The sequence below is a fragment of the Gracilinanus agilis genome, chromosome 6, assembly GCF_016433145.1.
Source record: "Gracilinanus agilis isolate LMUSP501 chromosome 6, AgileGrace, whole genome shotgun sequence".
Classification (NCBI taxonomy): domain Eukaryota; kingdom Metazoa; phylum Chordata; class Mammalia; order Didelphimorphia; family Didelphidae; genus Gracilinanus; species Gracilinanus agilis.
The window spans coordinates 192352673-192371774 of NC_058135.1; the positions used below are offsets into that span (position 1 = coordinate 192352673).

Below are 19102 nucleotides of genomic sequence, written 5' to 3' on the forward strand. Positions count from 1 at the left end.
CCTTCCTTCCTTCCTTCCTTCCTTCCTAACTTCCTTCCTTCCTTCCTAACTTCCTTCCTTCCTTCCTTCCTTCCTTCCTTCCTTCCTTCCTTCCTTCCTTCCTTCCTTCCTTTCTTTCTTTCTTTCTTTCTTTCTTTCTTTCTTTCTTTCTTTCTTTCTTTCTTTCTTTCTTTCTTTCTTTCTTTCTTTCCATAAAGCCATGTTCCTTTTCTACATGTCTATGTAAATTAGGCTTCTTTTTAATAGTACTTTAAAATTATGTGTTTTCTTTGAAAAGCATTGTGTAAAATATATCATATTTCTAATATTGTTTATTGAAAACAGTTGATATGTTAGACAGTATTAATGGGAAACAGTCTTCAGATTTATGTTTCCAATCTGAATTAGAAATTTATACAGTTATAAATATTGGTGTAGTTTGTCATCCTTATGTAATCTTTTCTCATAAGAGTTATAGAAAGTAAGACTTTGGCCTCTTGCCTTGTATTTTATCATTATTTCCTTTCTTCCAGTTTTTGTGTATAATACTGGGATTCACAAACAGAAGTCCAAGATGCTGAAATCTTGGGAATAACTTTTTGATATAATTCTGAGTTGTTCGGAAGGCTCTAGTTAATTCTGATTACATGGAAACTTAAGAGGTTTGTGGAGAATGTGAAGAGGGTCTAATGAAGAGAAAAGAAAACCATTAAAGTATCATTATAAAAGATTTTCAGAATTTATTAGGACTGAAGAAATTTCATTGGTCTGTACCCTTTGTTAGTCCCATTCACATCTAGTAGTGTTACCTTTTCTTTAAACATCTCTGCCACCTCTTTCTGTGTACATCTTTGAGGGGCCAAGGGGATGTATGCCCTCTGCAACAGATGTTTGAACAATTTAGAATGCAAGACAAACACATAATTCCCTTGAAAATCAAGCAAAGAAAAGTGAAAGAGGATGAGCAGAATATATTAAATTTATTTGTTTATTATCACGTTTCCTGATTCCCATTAGGCCCATACTGATTTCTTTCAGGTTATGGGCATTCGGAATAGTACTATTTTCATAGATGGATTAAAGGATCAGAACTATGTAGAAAGCCTAAAGAACAGGTATTATTTAACTTGGGAAGAAAAGGCTGAGGCAGTTACTTAATAACTATCTTGAACTAAATGAAGGATATCAATTAACCAGTTAGTCTTGATCAAGGATAGGACAAAAAGAAATAGAATGAAATTGCAGCAAGTGGAATTTGGACTAGCCCAACCTAAAGAAAAACTCAATGAGGCTAAGAGTTTTTAATTTTGATTTTCAAAGGGTGATTTTTATATTTTCTCTCAAGATTTTAAGGATAGGTAACTATTTTCAAGAAAGGGATGAACTAGGTAGTCTCTGGTCTTTGCAGCTCTGATTCTGTTGGAAAATGTTGTTAATGAAAATTAAGTGTTTAAGTTTTTATTGAATTTCCTGATTCCCATTAGACCACTCTAATTTCTTTTTGTTAATTAGATGTTTTATTACAAGCATAATATTAAACATCAATTACAGTTACTGAATAATTATTTACATTTTAATTAATTAATTTCAGTTCATAAAGTATCATACACTTCAGTTTCTCTAAATCCCCTTCAGGATTTTTCGATTATTCTTTCTCACTTACTTTTCCTTTTATGATAGTCAGACAGCATTGATTTCTTATACTGAAAGGCATAATGCTGAATTTGAAATCAAATTGGATTTGAATCATGGCAATGCCTCTTAAGAGTTAAAAAGATAGTTTAAAAGTTCTCCTCCTCTTTTGTTCTTCCTTGCACCTTCTCCAGATATTTCCAATATCTGGTTGAATTTCATAGTGACTTTATATTTTGATGCAAGTTCTTTTTTTTTCTTGAATCACAGCATCTTTGAATAACAAATCACAGCAAATAGAGAGATTATTTTAGATATCTATGCAGACCCGGGATCCTCTTCATCTCAGGTGTTTTGAGGAACTCCACTTTCAGAAGGTGTCTGGTCAGCAAAGTGACAGTCACAAATTGCAGGTTTGCTTGCTCTCGTATGACCTTAGAAAAGCCTCTTGATACTCTTTGGATTCATTTTTTTCTAGCAGTAAAAACATTTATATTGGCTCTTCCACAAAAGTGAGATAGTGCAGGTTCAGAAGAGAAGGTTTGAAAGGGGCTTGAGAATGAAGAGCTCAGCCCCCCCAAAATTATATATCTGGGACTCAGGGAGCCACCAGTGGTAAATGACAGCCTATAGTAGTCAATAATTTAAGACATTAAGAAGTCAAAAATTTTAGTCATATAGCAACTACCATTTTGTGGGTAGCTAAAAATTAGTTCAAGATTAATCCAACTTAAAAACCTGACTAAATTCTTTAAATTTATATGTATTTTATGTCTTTGAGCTTGACTCTCTCTTCTTAATTCTGCTAGATATGTGTATAAATTTCACTAATTCTTTCGAATCCTTTGATTTGATTACCCTGATGGCCAAGTAAGAATATACTAATGTTCCTTCAGTGTTGGCCACCAAGGGATTAATTATTTTCAGCCATAGCAACTGGTGAAGACCATCTAGCAAATGTAGAAGGTCATAAACTGTGTCGGTGAGGGGGCACAACTCCACGAACATTGAGAGTTATCCAAATTCATGGCCATTAGATGAAGCACAGTCCAAATTCAATTAATCTCAACAAATATCTATTAAGTACCTTCTACCTACAAGTCAAGAGGCAATTTTGAGGGATTTCAGTCCTCATGCACCCATGTATCCTTTGGAATTATTAGGGGACACAGGGTTCCTTTTGTGAAGCCAGGGAACGTTTCCTAGGAGAAAGCTGCAGAGGATCAGAAAAAGACATGAACCAAATGAAAAATAAGTCTTGTAGTCAGTTCGTATGATGATGTGGGTCCTATTATCTCCAGCAAGAGAGGTTGCCCAGTGTTTTCTGAGAAGAAGGGAGAGGCTTTAATAATGGGGCTGGATTCTCATCATTTGAACATCGCTGATAGACGATCCTGATAAAAGGTTGGGAAACATCCAGGAATATGCCAAGAACAAAAAAAGGGTCTTTGTTTCCAGTCTCTAACTTTTACATCCAGTCCATGGCCAGGGGTCCGCACTCACCACCCCACTGGGCTTCAAAACTAAATGTGTGAGACACTGCTCTTGTGCTCATCCTTCCTCTCCTGGCTCTAGCCAGAGGGTCTCCCTCACTTGATCTTGTAAAGCCCCAGACTAGCCATGCATAGAGTGATTCCAGCTGTGATAGGAGGAATAGGTAAGGTTCTGGGCTGAGGCAGCGTAGGGTCACTACAGGAATCCTGCCTTATTGCTGCCACTGTATATCCACCCATTCTGCTTACTTTGCTTTGGTCCATGGTTCCTGCAGAGATCTTGGCTTCTGACTGCTTGCTGGTAAAATGGTGATAATATCATTGCATGTCAACTAGGTAGCACAGCGAATAGAAATTTAGATCTGGAGTCTGGAAGTCCTTGGTTCAAATCTGGCCTCAGATACTTTTTTAGCCATTTGACCCTGGGTAAGTCACTTAATTTCCGTTTGCCCCAGTTCCTCATCAGTAAAATAGGGATAATAATAGCACTTAGCTCCAATAGTCATTGTGAGGATCCAATGAGATAATAATCGTAAAGCACTTAGCATAGTGCCTGCACATAGCGAAGGCTATGTTAGCAATTATTATTATTTATGGGCCATCGTGCCAACCTTAAAGCATTATATAAAACCTAGCTATTATCTGGTATTAGTATATCACTTTAAGCAAAGTGCTTTTCCTCATAATGGCCCTGCAAGATAGATAGTATAATTCTTATTCTGATGATGAACCTGAGGGCTGAAAGGTTAAGTGATTTTCCCATCGTTACAAAGCTTACCATCAGAGCTGGGGTTCTTGATTCCTCCAGCTTTTTGTTGACTTGGTGTCTAAACTGCCTTCACTAATTAAATTTGCACATACCTTGAACTTCCTCTTTCCTCCTGAGGCTCTGACTGATTTTTGCTTAATCTTTCAACCCTTGCCTGTTGCCCAAGCCAGTGGACCCAGTGCTCTCTGTGACCCTTGATCCTGTCTCTACCTTTCAGGTTTTACTTCATATGCCTTGGTCTTAGCTTTTTATCCATGCCCATTCCCTATAAGGGTTTTCTTGTTGTCATTAGTATTATTGTTGCTCCTTTTGCCCGTAATGCTAGGAAACCAGAACAGAAAAAGGATGTCCCTATGGCCCTAGGGTCACCCATCCTATTTTCTAGAATAAATGATTTTTTAACTAGTGCTCCATCTGCTGGCTCACATTGCCCCTTGGAGAGAGAAGGGCTTTGGAGTCAATAAGTGACTTGCATTTTTTGTTTTAAGTCCCATCAAATCACAGAGTCTGCTTAACAATCTATACATTCTCTCCCTAGTTTTCGAGAGGATTTCTATTATAATGACACAGATGGCTACTTCATTCTTGGAGGGAGCAGGTATGCCCCTGGAATCGAAGGGTTCTTTGGTCCCATGAAATACTATCGTCTCAGTGTTCTGGATCCTGAGCAGGTAAGTATAGAGTCTAAATGACAAATTAATGGCCATCCATGAAGTAATACAACACAGGAACACGTAATGCAATGTAAACAAGAGATTTACTGAAGACAAATTGAGTAATAATTCTGTCATCAAGCACAATTAATTTTGAAGGTTTCAGCAAGAGTGATAATGGATTTCTGTTAAGATTTGATTCATTTGATACTCATAAAATGGAAATCATTTGCTTTCTGTGTTTTAATAACTACTAGCTTAATGATAGAGCAGACTTTTATCAGGATTTTGAATATCCACTGATTAAACTATTGAAAGTTGTTCAGTAGGTTGCCTTTATGAAGTATCAGAAAGAGATGCTTTAGCAAGGGAAATTGTTTAGTAAGTTCTATTTAAAAAATGTAGGGCAGCCCCTGAATTAAGAAAAGATTGTTTTAGAAGTTTATTTATAAGGTATATTCCATAGAGAAAATATTTATATGTGTGTATGTATCTATGGGAATGTGTATATGCAGGTGTGTATATACACACAACATATATATATATATACACACTCACCTGTATTTGTGTGTATATATATGTATATACACACACACACATATATAATGATTAGGTTCTCAAACCACCTCAGAAAATCCCAATTCATACTATATCTGAAATATGATGCAGCTTTAACAGGACTATAGGAACTAGCTGCCATACATAACATCATTTCTATGGGAATTATGTTCAGACTTAAATTGTAGATGTCAAGAACATTTCTTCCCCTTACTGTAACCTGGGAGTAGGATCATGTGGAATTCTCCTCCACTCTGTTGCTTTCCAGATTTTGCCTCTAAGGTTCTGAGCTCAAAAAAAATCTCTAGCTGACTAGGTGTTGAAAGGGATGGCTAAGGAGATTGGAAAATGAGATAATGGGAAAATCTTGGTTCAAACTTTCTGTAGTCATTTCTAGAGACTTTATTATTTTGCCCATCATCTCTTTCCTTTCACTCAATATTTTTTTTTAAGAAAAGATAAACCTAGTAAAGGAAAGCATCACAGCATGGGGAGAAAAAGTGGTATAAGGGAAGTGACTTGAATAAGGAAATGTTTTGTATATTACATGTATATTATCTCAGGAAGGGAAGAAAGGAGGCAGGAGGGAATTTGGAACTTACAATTTTAGAAAACTAAAGTTAAAAATTATTTTTATGTGTAATTGGGAAAAATAAAATATTGAAAGATTCAAAAAAAAAAAAAAGAAAAAGGAAAATGTCTTAAAGTCAATTTGCCTCTGACCACGGGCAAATCATGTCACCTGAATATCCTAGGCAACAACATAAAATGAAAATGGTATGGACACATTGCTGACCTACATTCCTGATGGGAATTTCCATGCTGGTATTTGATTTGACACCAGTGAAATCTGTTTGGACCATCAACAAAAAGAAGCAATCAAATAAAAGTGGAAAACCATGAATGTTATATTATACCTTTTAACAAAGTAGAGTCAAACAAATTAAACAAACCGCATATATTTGTGTCCCCTTCAGAATTCATCCACATTTTCATTACCTTTGCTTTCTTTTTTTTCACTTTTATATGTAGTCATTGTTGATGTATGCTGTTTTGGTTCTATTGCTCTCGCTTTGCATTTCTCCTTATGAGCCTTTCCTTACTCCCTTATAGGCTTCATGTTTATCTTTTTTATGATGCTATAATATTCTATTGCATTAATACACCATCATTTATTTAGCCATTTTTCAATTCAAATATAGAAGTTGTTTCTAGTTTTTTTTGCTATTATAAATAAAACAGATGTGAATATTTTGTACTGGAGTATCTTTTTTGTCCTTTTCGTGATATCTTTTGGATAAGGTCCTAGCAATAGAATGCCTGGATCAAAGGGCATAATAAGTTTTATTTAGTTATTTAAAAACCATACCTTTCATCTTAGAATCAATACTGTGTATTAGTTCCAAAACAGAAGAGTGCTAAGGACTAGGTAATGGGGGTTAAGTGACTTTTTCCCACAGTCACATAGCCAGAAAGTGTTTGAAGCCAGATTTCAACCCAGGACCTCCTGCCTCAGGACCTGGCTCTCAGTCCAGGAGCCACCTACCTGCCCCCTTTGAGTTTTATAACCTGATATAGTATGCTGCTAAGTCTACTTTTCTCCCCCACTCACTTCCTTCTTTTCCATGACCCCAGGGATTTGATCCCACTTCCCTTTTTCCTTTCATTCCCTATTGCTTCTTTACTCATCCCTGACCCATTGGAGAACAGAATAAAAAAAGCCACAACTTTTCCCTTACGCCAGAGTAACTGTCTTTTCTAAGGTTTTCCTAAAATCTTTTCCCCTGTCTTTGTCGGTTGGCACTGCCACTCATCTAATTAGCCATATTCTGAGTCCCCATGGCGATTCTCTGTAGATTATATCAATAAGTTTGGTCTATATAACTTGGAGAATTTCTGTACAGACAGGCACAGTGGGTAGGTATGGAAGTAACATATAGACTGCTAAGATCTCTCATCTAGAAGTCATCTGAACAGTTTTATGACCTTGTAAATGTTGGTGCTGTAGGAACTCACTCTCATGTGTAATATCATGTTTGTGTAGAGTCACTAGAACTGACCTAACTATTGGGACTGGTTTTAAGGGTTTTAACTCCAGCCAGGTGGAATGGGAGGAATAAATATGGCATAACAGACTGAGTGCTAGATTTGGAGTCTGGAAATACTAGGTTCAAATCCTGTTGGTATTTATTAATTTATGACTGGGCAAATTTCTTAATCTCTCTGATCCCCAGATGCCTTATCTATAATATTAATAGTTAATCTTTGTGGCACAATTTAAGTTTTGCAAAGAGCTTGACACATCTCATTTTGATCCTCATAACATTCTTGTTGGATAATTGCTATTATTACCATCCTTCATTTTCTATATGAGGAAACTGAGGCTAAAAGGCATCAAGTGACTTGCCCAGAGTCACAGAGCTAGTGAGTAAGTGTTGAAACCAGATACGACTTTGGGTCTTCCTGACTCCAAGTCCTGGGCTCCATCCACTGCACCACCCAGGGTTGCTGTGAGGATCAGATGGGGTAATGTGCATCAAGCACTCATTAGACTTTAAGAAACATATATCAAGTTAGTTATGATTAGTATACAGACCTTGATTTTCCCGTGGGGACCCCCAGATGCCATTGCCTTCCCTCCTTGTGACTTTCTTTAGTTCCAGGAAGGATATCAAGAATCCTGCTGTCCATATTAGCAGTCCCTTGATAGGAAAGTCTTTATTCAGTGCTTCTTTTTCAATTAATTCTGCAGGACAGTGACTGGCACCCTAAAGCCAAGTCTCAAATGGGAGAGAAATGAGAGCCCTACAGGTTAGGAGAGAATTTTGCCTGAGAGAAGAGAAAGGAAGAGGTGGTGACTTTGATTTTGCAAAGTGTCTTATTCTGAAAAACTCAAGCAGATGGTGCATGTTCAGAAGAGGTGCTCAAGAGAGTCAGATGGGCTCTTTGGGGTCTCCTGGGCCTGAAGGCATTGGTACTCAGTCTTTGGGCTTGCTTTTCTCTAGATCTTCAATCCTCTCTTGGAAAAACAACTTGCTGATCAGATTGAGTTATACTATGGAAGGTGTGCTGAGATTCAAGAAATAGTGTCTGTATATGCAGACATCCTCCAGCAAGGTGATGAGGATCCAAGAATGTGTAAGTATCCAGTGTCAGGGCACCATTTTTAAGCACCATATATATGTTCTTGTACTTTTTTCTGTATTGAACTTCAAAGTGGACTCAAACTGGATCCCAATTGAGAGCTGCAACAGTGATGTTCAAGTAAGATTTTTTAAAAATTGGTTTCTAAAAATCTAGAGATGGGTATACTTGGGAGTGGTGTTATGTTACCCATACCTGGAGACATGGCAAAGAAATGCAAAAGTAAAGGCAAAGAGGAGCATAAAAAAGTCTCATGGTTTTAAACACCTGAAATTCTAATCTAGAGGCAGAAGTTTAAATTGCTATATTATTTCATTCTCACCAAGACGAGTTAGCAGCAATTAGAAAAAATATAGATCAGGGACGGCTAGGTAGTACAATGTGTAAAGTGCTATGTATGGAGTCAGGAAGACCTGGATTCAAATATGACCTAGATGCTTCCTAGTGGTGTGACTCTGGGCAAGTCACTTAACCCCAGTTATTTTGTCTTTACCACTCTTCTGTCTGAGAATTGATACTGACAGAAGTAAAGGTTTTTGTTAAAAAGAAAGAACACAAATAAGGATTAATTGGAGAAGAGATAATCACTAGATGTTTTTCCTTCATTGATGCATTAAGAATTGTGCATTTGGGGGCAGCTGGGTGGCTCAGTAGATTGAGAGCCAGGCCTAGAGATGGGAGGTCCTAGGTTCAACTCTGGCCTCAGCCACTTCGCAGCTGTGTGACCCTGGGCAAGTCACTTGACCCCCATTGCCTAGGCCTTACCACTCTTCTGCATTGGAGTTAATACACAGTATTGACTCCAAGATGGAAGGTAAGGGTTTTAAAAAAAAGAATTGTGCATTATTTGCCCTTATAAATGTTATATGATGAGTTGGTTGTTATGACTTTCTGCCCTTTTAAAAAATCCTTGGAATTGAATTCTACTTGAAGAAGTTTGTATTTTTTAATAGAAAGAACAAATGACAATTAAGCTGTACAAATTCCTTGACAACTTTGTATGATCTCATGACAACTGTTTGTACAGATCTTCTGACAATTTTTCAGCAAAAAATTTGTTTGATTTTATTACTAGGCTATAGTCATCATCTTCCCCTCCTCCAAACTTATCTATTGCTTTTTGAGGGTTACCATTCTTCCATTCAGATTTGCACCTTTAGAGTCATCATCTGCAGATCTTCCTTCTCCCTCTAACTATCATATCCAAATCAGCTGCTAAATCTTATTCATTTTACTTTCATATCTCCCATATCCATCTTCTCTCCCCTCATGCAGTCACCAGTTTAGGCTAGTCCCTCATCATCTCTTGCCTAGACTATTGCAACAGCCTCCTAATTGGACTCATAGCTTCCAGTCCTTTGTCTTCTGAAATCAATCCAATTGAGAGATTTTGCAATTCTCTGAAGTCTTTAAAACCAAGAGAAAATCACTAGGCACCGTCCTAGGTATAACAGTGCTAATTGTATAAACCTCGAATGCTAGAGTACAGAGTTTGGCTTTTGTCATATGGGCAGTGATAACTCATTTGAAGCTTTTTGAGTAGGGATTTAATGATTATGTAAAGTGAGGTTTTAGGAAAACTTGTCTGGTAGCAGCATGTAGAGACATTTAATGGGAGAGAAACTCCTAGAAGCAGGAGTCCATTTGAGAGGCTATTAAAAGAAGAGGCAGCTTGGTAGCACAATGGATAGAGCACCAAGCCAGGAGTCAGAAAGACCTGGGTTCTAATCTGGCCTCAGGTACCTCCTAGCTGTGTGACTCTGGGCAAGCCACTTAATCCTGATTGCCTAGCCCTTGCTGCTCTTCTGTCTTTAAATTGAAACCTAAGATATCAAGGATTTAAAAAGAAAAGAAACTCCAAAGGCTTTTGATAGCTTCAAGGACAAATTATAAACTTCTCAGTTTGGTAGTTAAAGCCCTGTCTTTGGCCAGTTCTCCCAGGCCCACTGCTTACTGATCCCTTTTCTGTTCCAAACAAATTGACCTGTTTGCTGTCCTCAACACAGCAATCCATCTCTTGCCTTCATGCCTAGGATGTACGTCCTCCCCTCTACAAGAAGCTCTTGCTTCCTTCAAGGCTTAGCTCAGTCCATGTCCAATGGGAAGCCATCCTCAGATCTCTTGAGTTGCTAGCATCCTCTCTCTCCTCCTCATATTATCATGTCCCCCCTTTTCTGTATAATGTATAGGCATTACCACGATGTCCCATCTCTCCAGAAGAATGCTTGCTCCTTGAGGACAGGCATGCGCTGTTTTTTCATTCTGTTTTTGTAGTTTCAATTTCTGGTATTTGTGCCTTATATTTTGTAAGAGCTTAATAAATGCTTTGGGGATTGGATTACATTGGGTTGAATTGGATTGGATTGAACTGAATTGGATAATCAATCGGCCCTCTGGTGTCTTGCTGGAGATTGAGAGCTCTCTGACTACTTCCAAGGCCAGAGGGCTCCTGGTCTGATGCAGTGATGCTGGAATTAGTCACATGCATTTCTTCTGGAACAAGAAATTCCTAGGGGATATTTGCTGTTAGCTGCAGCAAATTACATATTCATTCCTGCCCACACAGCTCCCTATATACCCTGTAGCTGAACTCTTCAATTGCCATTAGATTGAGGGGCAAATTTTGCACATACGCCAGTCAAATGAGTTTCCCATCAAATGTTCCAAGCTGGAGATCAGAGATAGGTTGTACGAGTGTGAAAAGGCAGCACTTTGGAAAATTCAATTCAGGAATAAGCTATATGGATCCCCAACTGCTGCTCTTACAACAGAATCAGCTCGAAATATGATCCTGTCAAAAGAGGAGAGAGGGACTGTAGGGGAGCCGAGGTGTCCTAAAGCAGAAAGAAATGTGTGGGGCTTTTAAAATATATAATTTTAGGGACTATATTGTGTCAGTCACAGTGCCTCACTTTTATCATCTAATCTGCTCTGGGCAGGAAAGAGTGGTGACAACGTAAGATTTCTTTAACCACCGCTCTCTGGAGTTTTTGCCTTCCTCAAGCTCCTCTTTGCTTGCTTTGGTCCTCTGACAAAGCTGCCTGTGGGAATAGAATAGATATTTACCTCATTGGTCCTAGAGGGGACCAGCTGTTCATTTTGCCAAGCCACTTAAGAGTCATCAGCAACTCTGGATGTTTTTCCCTTGGCTTGGCTGCCAAGAGGTGACCCGGTGACAAAGGGCATCCTTTCCAATTCCTTTCTCCTGAAATAGTCAAACATCACTAGTTTAAATTAACTCGGACTCCTTTCTATCTCTTACTTTCAGGTTTTATTTCAAGTCTGCCTCGGCAAGGAAGGGTCTTAAAGAGCAGAGAAATTTCCTATCTCAATACATACATATATATATATAATAAATATATTATAAATATATATGTAATAGGAAGGCAGATTAGTGTGCTGACAGGAGCACTTGAATTATGTCAGAAGACCTGATTCAAATTCCATCTCTGCCCCTTATTTGCTAGGTGACCTTGGGCAAATTGCTCCAGTTTCCTCAGCTATAAATTGGGGATAATAGTTTGTTCCTACTCCACCTCTCTCCCAAGGTTGCTGTGGGGATCTGTGAGATAATGTATGGAACCACAAATAGTTTCCCCACCAATACTATTTTAAAGTAAGCTCTATTATTATAACTTCTTATATTTCTCATTTTGTCTAGGTAACCACAAGAACTACTATTTAGACCTTAATGCTAAGTATGGAAGACTGTCAACATGCCGGGCCTTTCCTTGGGGAAGAGAGCTGAAGGACAGATATTTAAATTTGTTCCAGGTTTTGCAGGAAATGGATTTATCATCTGGTAATTGAGTCTTTGTCTTGCCTTTTTGAAACTGGTTTGGAAAGATCCCATTTGGGGGTGTTTCAGCCTAGCTCTCTTCGTTGCTGTGTGTTTCTAAGTGTTTCCTTTAACTAGAGTATCCTAGGGTGTTTTCAGAGTTAAATTCTGGCCACATATACAAGTAGCTCTCAGCAAATCTGGGAGTGATACTATATATATATATATATATATATATATATATATGTATATATATATATATATAAATCCATGGCTCAAAACTGGGCCCTAAATTTAGAAATCACCTAGACAATCCTTACTTAAACTGTAATTTAAGTCATCCCCAACCTAGAAATCTCTACAGATGCCTTCCACAGGCTGTCTTCATCTCCTCAGACATACAATGATTTGATTGCATGTATGAAGTAGACAGTTATAACCAGGAAAGTAAGAGGTTGGGTAGTCATAGAATATCTAAAGGGATGAAGGAACAGGCCATTTTTAGCTTGGGAAAAAAAGAAGGCTAAGGAACAAGCATGATAGTTATTGTCAAATTGAGAAACAGTGTGGTGCAGTGGAGAAGAGTCCTGGGTTTGGAGTGGGTGGAACTTGTTTTAAGTCCCTGCTCAGCCATTTACAATCTCCATCCCTTTAGGCAAACCATTTAATTTCTCTGACCTCAGTATACCCATCTGTAAAATGAGGAGGGATGACCTAGATGATTTCTGAGGTCCCTTTTAGCTCTAAATCCTTTGAAATATTTGAGGTAAGATGGGAAGTAACCTTGTTCTGTGTTCTTCCCTAGACCAAAACTAGGTGGATGTTAATGGGAGATGAGTTTTCAGACTTAAATAAGAAGGGGTTTTCTTACCACCAGAAGTATAAGGGATGCCTTGACACAGTGAGCTCCTCATCACTGGAAGCTGGGGCTTTCACTAGGACAGATGGGGAACCATCTGTCAGAAATCTTGAAGAGGGGAATTAATCCTGCATGGGATGGGAAGTTGGACTAGATGGACGAAGGTTTCTTCCAGCTTCTAAAGTTCTATAATTAGGTTTCTGACCATATTTAAATAAGATTGTGTTACTTATAAAAGGTTCAAAAAGAAATTAGTATTAGTTTTCACTATTTCAAAAAACTTGAAATAGATTTTTTTTAAACTAAGCAAGTGATGCTAATTGGCATCTTTTCATGTTTCATTTTTCAGTTCTGTAAGACTTCCTTTCATCTAAATTTAAATTTTTGCCCAAGTGTCAGGAGCTCTGACATCATTATTTTGTTAGTGCCTGAGGTCTGATAACTAAAGATGAGTGTAAACTGGAATTTTGGGCCCCTTTAAGAGAATCATATGTAAACATCAAAAATAGCTTCTGCTGTCCAACTCCCAGATCTGCATGCATTGGGTGTGTTCCAGTGGAACACACCATTTCCATCAGAGCCCTTTAAGCATCCCGGGCTTGCATCCTTCAGAGTGACAGGATATGGAGAAACTGGGACTTGTCATTTCTTTTACCCCTCAGGGCTCTTTTGGCATCAGCTCTGCTTAGATCAGTGCTAAGGAGCAGCCCACAAGGTGCTGCTGTAAATGCTAGATCTCCCCTTTCTCTACCAAAAAGCCCTGCCTCCCACCCCCCCACCCCACCCCTATATTCCTTCTTAGTCATTCCCCTGGGGCAGAAGAGCCAGCAGAGGGAGGAGCACTAGTGGGGAGGCTATCTTGCCAGCAGCCCCTCCCCAGTCCCAGCTGCAATTGCCTTCCCTCTCCCTTCAAAAAAAAGATGAAACCTTCTTCAGAGACAGGTTGTACTTCACCTGGGGCATTTCATTGGCTAGAGCTCGAGCATCCTCCTATTAGCACAGCCAGAGAGGTTGGCGTGCCAGAGATAGGCTTAGTTACGTAACCAGAAGGAAGAAAGAGCATGTAAATCTTATTTCATAGTTTCTAATAAATAAGTTTAGGTTTAAGGTATTTTTACCCCAGTTTTCTGCAGAAAGAATAGAAATCAAATTGGTGTGACTGTATGCCTGATTCCTGCCTCCCTTCCTTCTGACCTCAATCTGTCCTAAGTACCTAGCATCGTTTCAGAATCTCTCTAGGTAAAATTGATCATCTTTCGATGACCACCGCTGACAGGAGATGGTACTTGTTGGGTTTTTTTTCTTCCTTTCCTTGTTTTGAATTCACCTGCTTCATGTCAGTAGCTTCCATGAACACCTTTCAGTTTACATAGGGTTATTTTTTTTCTTAGTTAGTCAACAGGCATTGACTATTTACTATGTGCCAGGCACTGTGCTGCACCTTGGGAATACAAAGGAAGATAAAAACAGCCCCCCTTTATAAGGAGCTCCCATCCTATTGAGGGAGACAAATTGTAAATAAATAGGTACATACAAGATCTCTGCAGTTTTCCATCCCGTCACCACCACTAAGGATGATGAAAGCATGTGAAAATTCTATCAGATGTGCCATGTTTGGAACTACTTATTTTAGTCACTGAAGGAGGAAGGAAACTAGCAGGTTATAGAAAGAATTTGTGGAATCATTTCCAAGAGCAGAGCTAGGAGCAAAGAGGGGAGAAGTTACAGAGGCAAGCTTGGGTTCGAGATAAGCATACCTCAAACTAGAATGTGGGTACCCTGGGAGGAAGTCCTAAGAAAAAGCTTCACAGCTACTTGTTAGCTATGTTGTAGGGCAGATTCTGGGCCAGGGTTGGGCTGGGCTGGATGATGGCCAAAGTCTCTTCCAAAGAAGAGATTTTTGGAGTTCTCTGAAGTCTTGAAAATCAAGAGAAAATCATTAGGCAAAGCCCTGCTTTTTGTTAACAGAGTCTGTGATTTTATGACCATGTATGTATGTATGTGTGTGTATTTGTATGTGCATATATGTGTGTATATAGAAATATGTGTGTATAAGTACCTATATGCATATGTTCAATTCAATTCAGTCAACAGTTATTAAGCACCTACTTGAGCTTAAGGCACAAAGAAAGGCAAAAGAGAGTCTCTGACCTCAAGGAGCTTAAAAGCTAATGGGGGATACCATGTGCAAACAAATATATACAAAGCAATCTGCGTACAGGATAAATAGGGAATAATTAAATAAAAATAATTAAAAGAGGGAAAGCACTGGAATTGAGGGGTTTGGGAAGGTTTCTGTACGTATTTATATACAGATATCCAGAGGCTTTATTATCTGAAGACAGTTATATGGAAAGGTAAAGATGTGTATATATGCATATATAGTCTTAGCATCATGGCATTATGTTAGAATTCTGGGTTCAAGTCCTGCCTCTGACATTTAACACTGACTCACTTAGCCTCTGTGCAAGTTACTTAACCTTTCGATGCCCCAGACAACTTTCTACATTTATAAGTTGTAGAGAAGGTGCCAGCCTACATTGGAATTCCTCCTTGGAATTCCCTAGATGCATGAAATTCCAGGTTCGGTCCCAGTCCCTATCCTGTATCTTTACAACCTAGGCAATATCCCAATCAGCACATCTACCATTGTACCTATACCAATAGTATTCAAGATTTCAGTGGGAATATCTTTTGGCTTAATTTTAAATAAAAAAAACCTTAAATATTTAAATAAATAATTTCAAATAAATAAAATAAATTTAAATAATTAATTTTAAATTAATTAATTAACTTTTAAATAACAACCATGCCTTTGAAATGGATAGATAAAAAGAATCAAGGCGAAGGACGTGCAAGTAGGCTCAAATTCCTCAATGTGATTGGTCAGTCATTTAGTTGTGTCTGATTTTTCATGACCTTGTGGACCATTCTGCCCATGAGGTTTTCTTGGCAATGATACAGGAGTGGTTTGCCATTTCCTTCTTTCACTAGATTAGGGCAAACAGAGGTTAAATGACTTGTCCCAAGTCATGCAACTAGTAAGTGTCTGAGGCCAGATTTGAACTCAAGTCTTCCTGACTCCAGGTCCAGGTCTAGTTGCCTTTGATTGCTTAACAACTTCTTACTTGTGCCATACATAGAGAACTTCCTGCCCCTGAAGAAAGGCCCCTCACTTCAAGGTCAGGTCGTTGGCATTGCCCAGACTCGGAAGTCCAGTCCCTTGTCAGACCCAGGCTAGCCCCTGACAGGACGATTCCCTTCCAAACTGCCTCATCAAATGAACCCTTCCGATGGGCTTTCAATTTAAATGCTCACAAATGTGCATTCCATAAAAATGGCTTCTACTTTTTCCCCTTTCTTTCTTGGCACTTGGTCTTTGTCTGAATTTAAAATTTAGGAGCTCCATAAGACTTCGTGTATGCCTGTCATGCCAGGGAATAAGGCAAAGGGCTGGCTAGATCTGATCAGGGCAAGGAGTCTAGCCAAGCCGGAGAAGGCCAGCACATAGCAGAAGCTTCTTTGGGCAGAAGGTCTAGGCTAGGGCACACGAATGTCCTGGGTCTCGGGGGTCAGGGTCCGGCACTTGGAAGGTCACAGAAGGCAGCTCAGATCACTCTCCATGGCATGAGCCAAGACGCTTGTAGCCTCTGATCCCTGAGACAGAGGATGCTTTCCCTCTGGCTCCTTTTTATGCTTTTTATGGGCAGTAAGCACCTTTTGGCTCAGAGCTCTTGTTTCTGGAATGATGTCAGAGATTTTCAGGACAGAGGCAGAGAGAGGTTAACCTTCAGCTCCACAGCCACCATCGCCCACATAAAGGCATTCATTCCTTGGAGCCTTTTCTGTAATTTGGATGCTTCCTCTCAGAGAATATGCATAATCCATGACAGAGTCTTGGAAACTGCTAGCTCTTGGTTGCTTCACAGAGTGATAATAAAACCATTTGCTGGGTCTTCCTTCATAGCCCACTGGCCATTACCTACATTAGAGTGCGGGTGACAAATCCCTTCCAACCAGTTTGATCTTCTAATGTTTGATTTTGTCCAGCAGACACATGTGTAGACAATCCGTTTCTTTTATGGTTAAGTGACATTTGCACTTTCATTTCCTTAAAAATAAAAGAACAAAACCATCTGCATTACTTGCAATGCCCTTTCGGAAGCTTGAACTAAAAACAAGTTTCCTCTTTATCTTTCCCTTCCTCTGACAGATAATGAGTTTGGCTTCCTGTTTCTGATTTCTAACTCTGGGCTAGTCCTTGCAGTTCTGTAATCCTGAGGCAAGGAGCTAACATTCTTGCTCAGCTTTCTCTTCTTCAGATGGAGAAAGTGTCAATGATCTCTCTAGAGGGATTACAGAGGGACCAAACCCGTGAAGCTGGGCTTCTTTGCAACTCTCAAGGGTTAAGTCCCAATGACAGGGGATTTTGTTTTCTTGGCTTCCGATGCTATAGAAGAAAGGACATGGATCCTTTCTGGTTCCTTCTCTACCCCATTAATCTCCATAAATGAGGCATGTTTTTTAGTTACAGCCCAGCTAGAGAAAGTGCATATGTTAAACCAGATGGACGAAATTAACAGTTTCATTAAATTGATTTTAAAATTGTCAGTTTCATGATGACACCAAAGCAATCATGGTGTTGGTTTTGTGCCATGATTGGAAATTCAGACTTCAAAGAATGTGTGAAACTAGCAGTTTTGTCTTGGAATTAAAATTTTTAAATTGCCTTCCCTCTCACTGCTGAATGCTTAGTTCTTTCACAGCAGAGACTGATTCATGCATTCATTTAAGTTCAGAATTTTAATTATTTAAAAGAAATAAAAAAATCTTTTAAAAACAGATGACTTCGAAGTCTATGAGATTTCTAGATCAAGAAGCTCAAACCTTAGGAGTAATTCGTCTCCTAGCACTTGTTATCTGTCCCTTCTTAACTATTAGAGCACAATGATAAATTTCTGAGTTAACAAACCAGGGGTCAAAGGAGTCAGACATTTTTATGAAGTTTATTTCACCTTCACAGAATCATGGAATTTGAGAATTATAAGGGACTTCAGGCCAGCCTGTATAGGAATATGTAGCCCCAGTAAAATAGCCACCAAGTTGTTGTTCAGCCTCTGCTGAAAGGCCCACCACTGCTCAAATTGGCTTTAATTGCCAGGAAGTTTTTCCTGAAATCAGACCTAAATTGACATCTGTGCCTTCTGCCCCCTACTCCTGGTTCTTCCTTTTGGAGCCAACAGAACACATCTAATCCACATGACAGCTTTCATGTCCCACCCTGGGTCTTCTCTTCTCCAGACTTAAAGGCACCCAAACTGGAGTCCCTGGTCTTCAGGCCAAAAGAATCATCTTATTTAAGTTTTTGGCTGACTAGGAGAGGTATGGACAAATAACATCTTAATGGTTAAAAATACTTTGCTATGAATACACAGTAGGGAGGCACCTGAGAGGAATACATATTCAAAAGTAAATCTATGAATGTTTGAATAGGATTTATTTTTAAAACTTCACTTGAGTGCTGCAATTTCTGTTGAATAGGAAGAAGATTAGATTTGTTGGATAAAATGAGATTCTTAATTGCATTGTGTTCTAATGGATCTATGACCTCATTGATTTAGATGGTCCTGCGATGATGCAGATTGCAATCTATCTAGGCCAGCCCATCCAGGATGATTTTTATCTGTCTTCCCATAACTTCAGTGTGCTGGGGATCTTCCTCACTTTCTCCTGACGTGAGAGGATGCCAGTGAGACACTGGGCTGTCTGCCTGCCATCCCTTGTCTTTTCCACATGACTAGTACGTCTTTTCTAATAATATTCTTTAATGAAAACATTTTTTCTAATAACATTTCCCTAATAACACATTTTATTCCTGGTGTTCTTCATTGTTCCTCATTTGTTGTGTGTTGCAACCTAGCCATGCCCACCATGCACCCCTTTCTCTGTAATTCATGAGAATCCATGAAATGAACTGTGTAAGGTCAAAATCTAGATCCTGTCCCTAAACGCTTAGTGGTTTGGAGTCACTTTCTCCTTGCTGAAGACTCTGGATTCATAGTGATGACTGACAGCTTGCAAGGGAATAGGGTCTTGTGATTAGAAGCCACTAACATATTTTCCTCCCCATCCCTTACTAGCACTTCAAGTAGCAAGATGGAGAGAGGCGAACCCTCCCACCCCCTAGCTCAATTCTTGAATTGCCCCTGAGCTACGAGGAAGGGGATATGTTGGCAG

General features: G+C 39.0%; 1 protein-coding gene across 1 annotated transcript in view; it reads left to right on the forward strand.

Moving 5' to 3' along the window:
• Positions 1 to 19102, forward strand: part of SEL1L3 (SEL1L family member 3) — a 104092-nt gene that overhangs the window by 19351 nt on the left and 65639 nt on the right. Inside the window, exons 6-8 of the mRNA XM_044680677.1 lie at positions 4412 to 4544; positions 8090 to 8222; positions 11890 to 12030. Of these exons, the coding sequence (XP_044536612.1) occupies positions 4412 to 4544; positions 8090 to 8222; positions 11890 to 12030 (407 nt within the window). The remainder of the gene's footprint in view (positions 1 to 4411; positions 4545 to 8089; positions 8223 to 11889; positions 12031 to 19102) is intronic.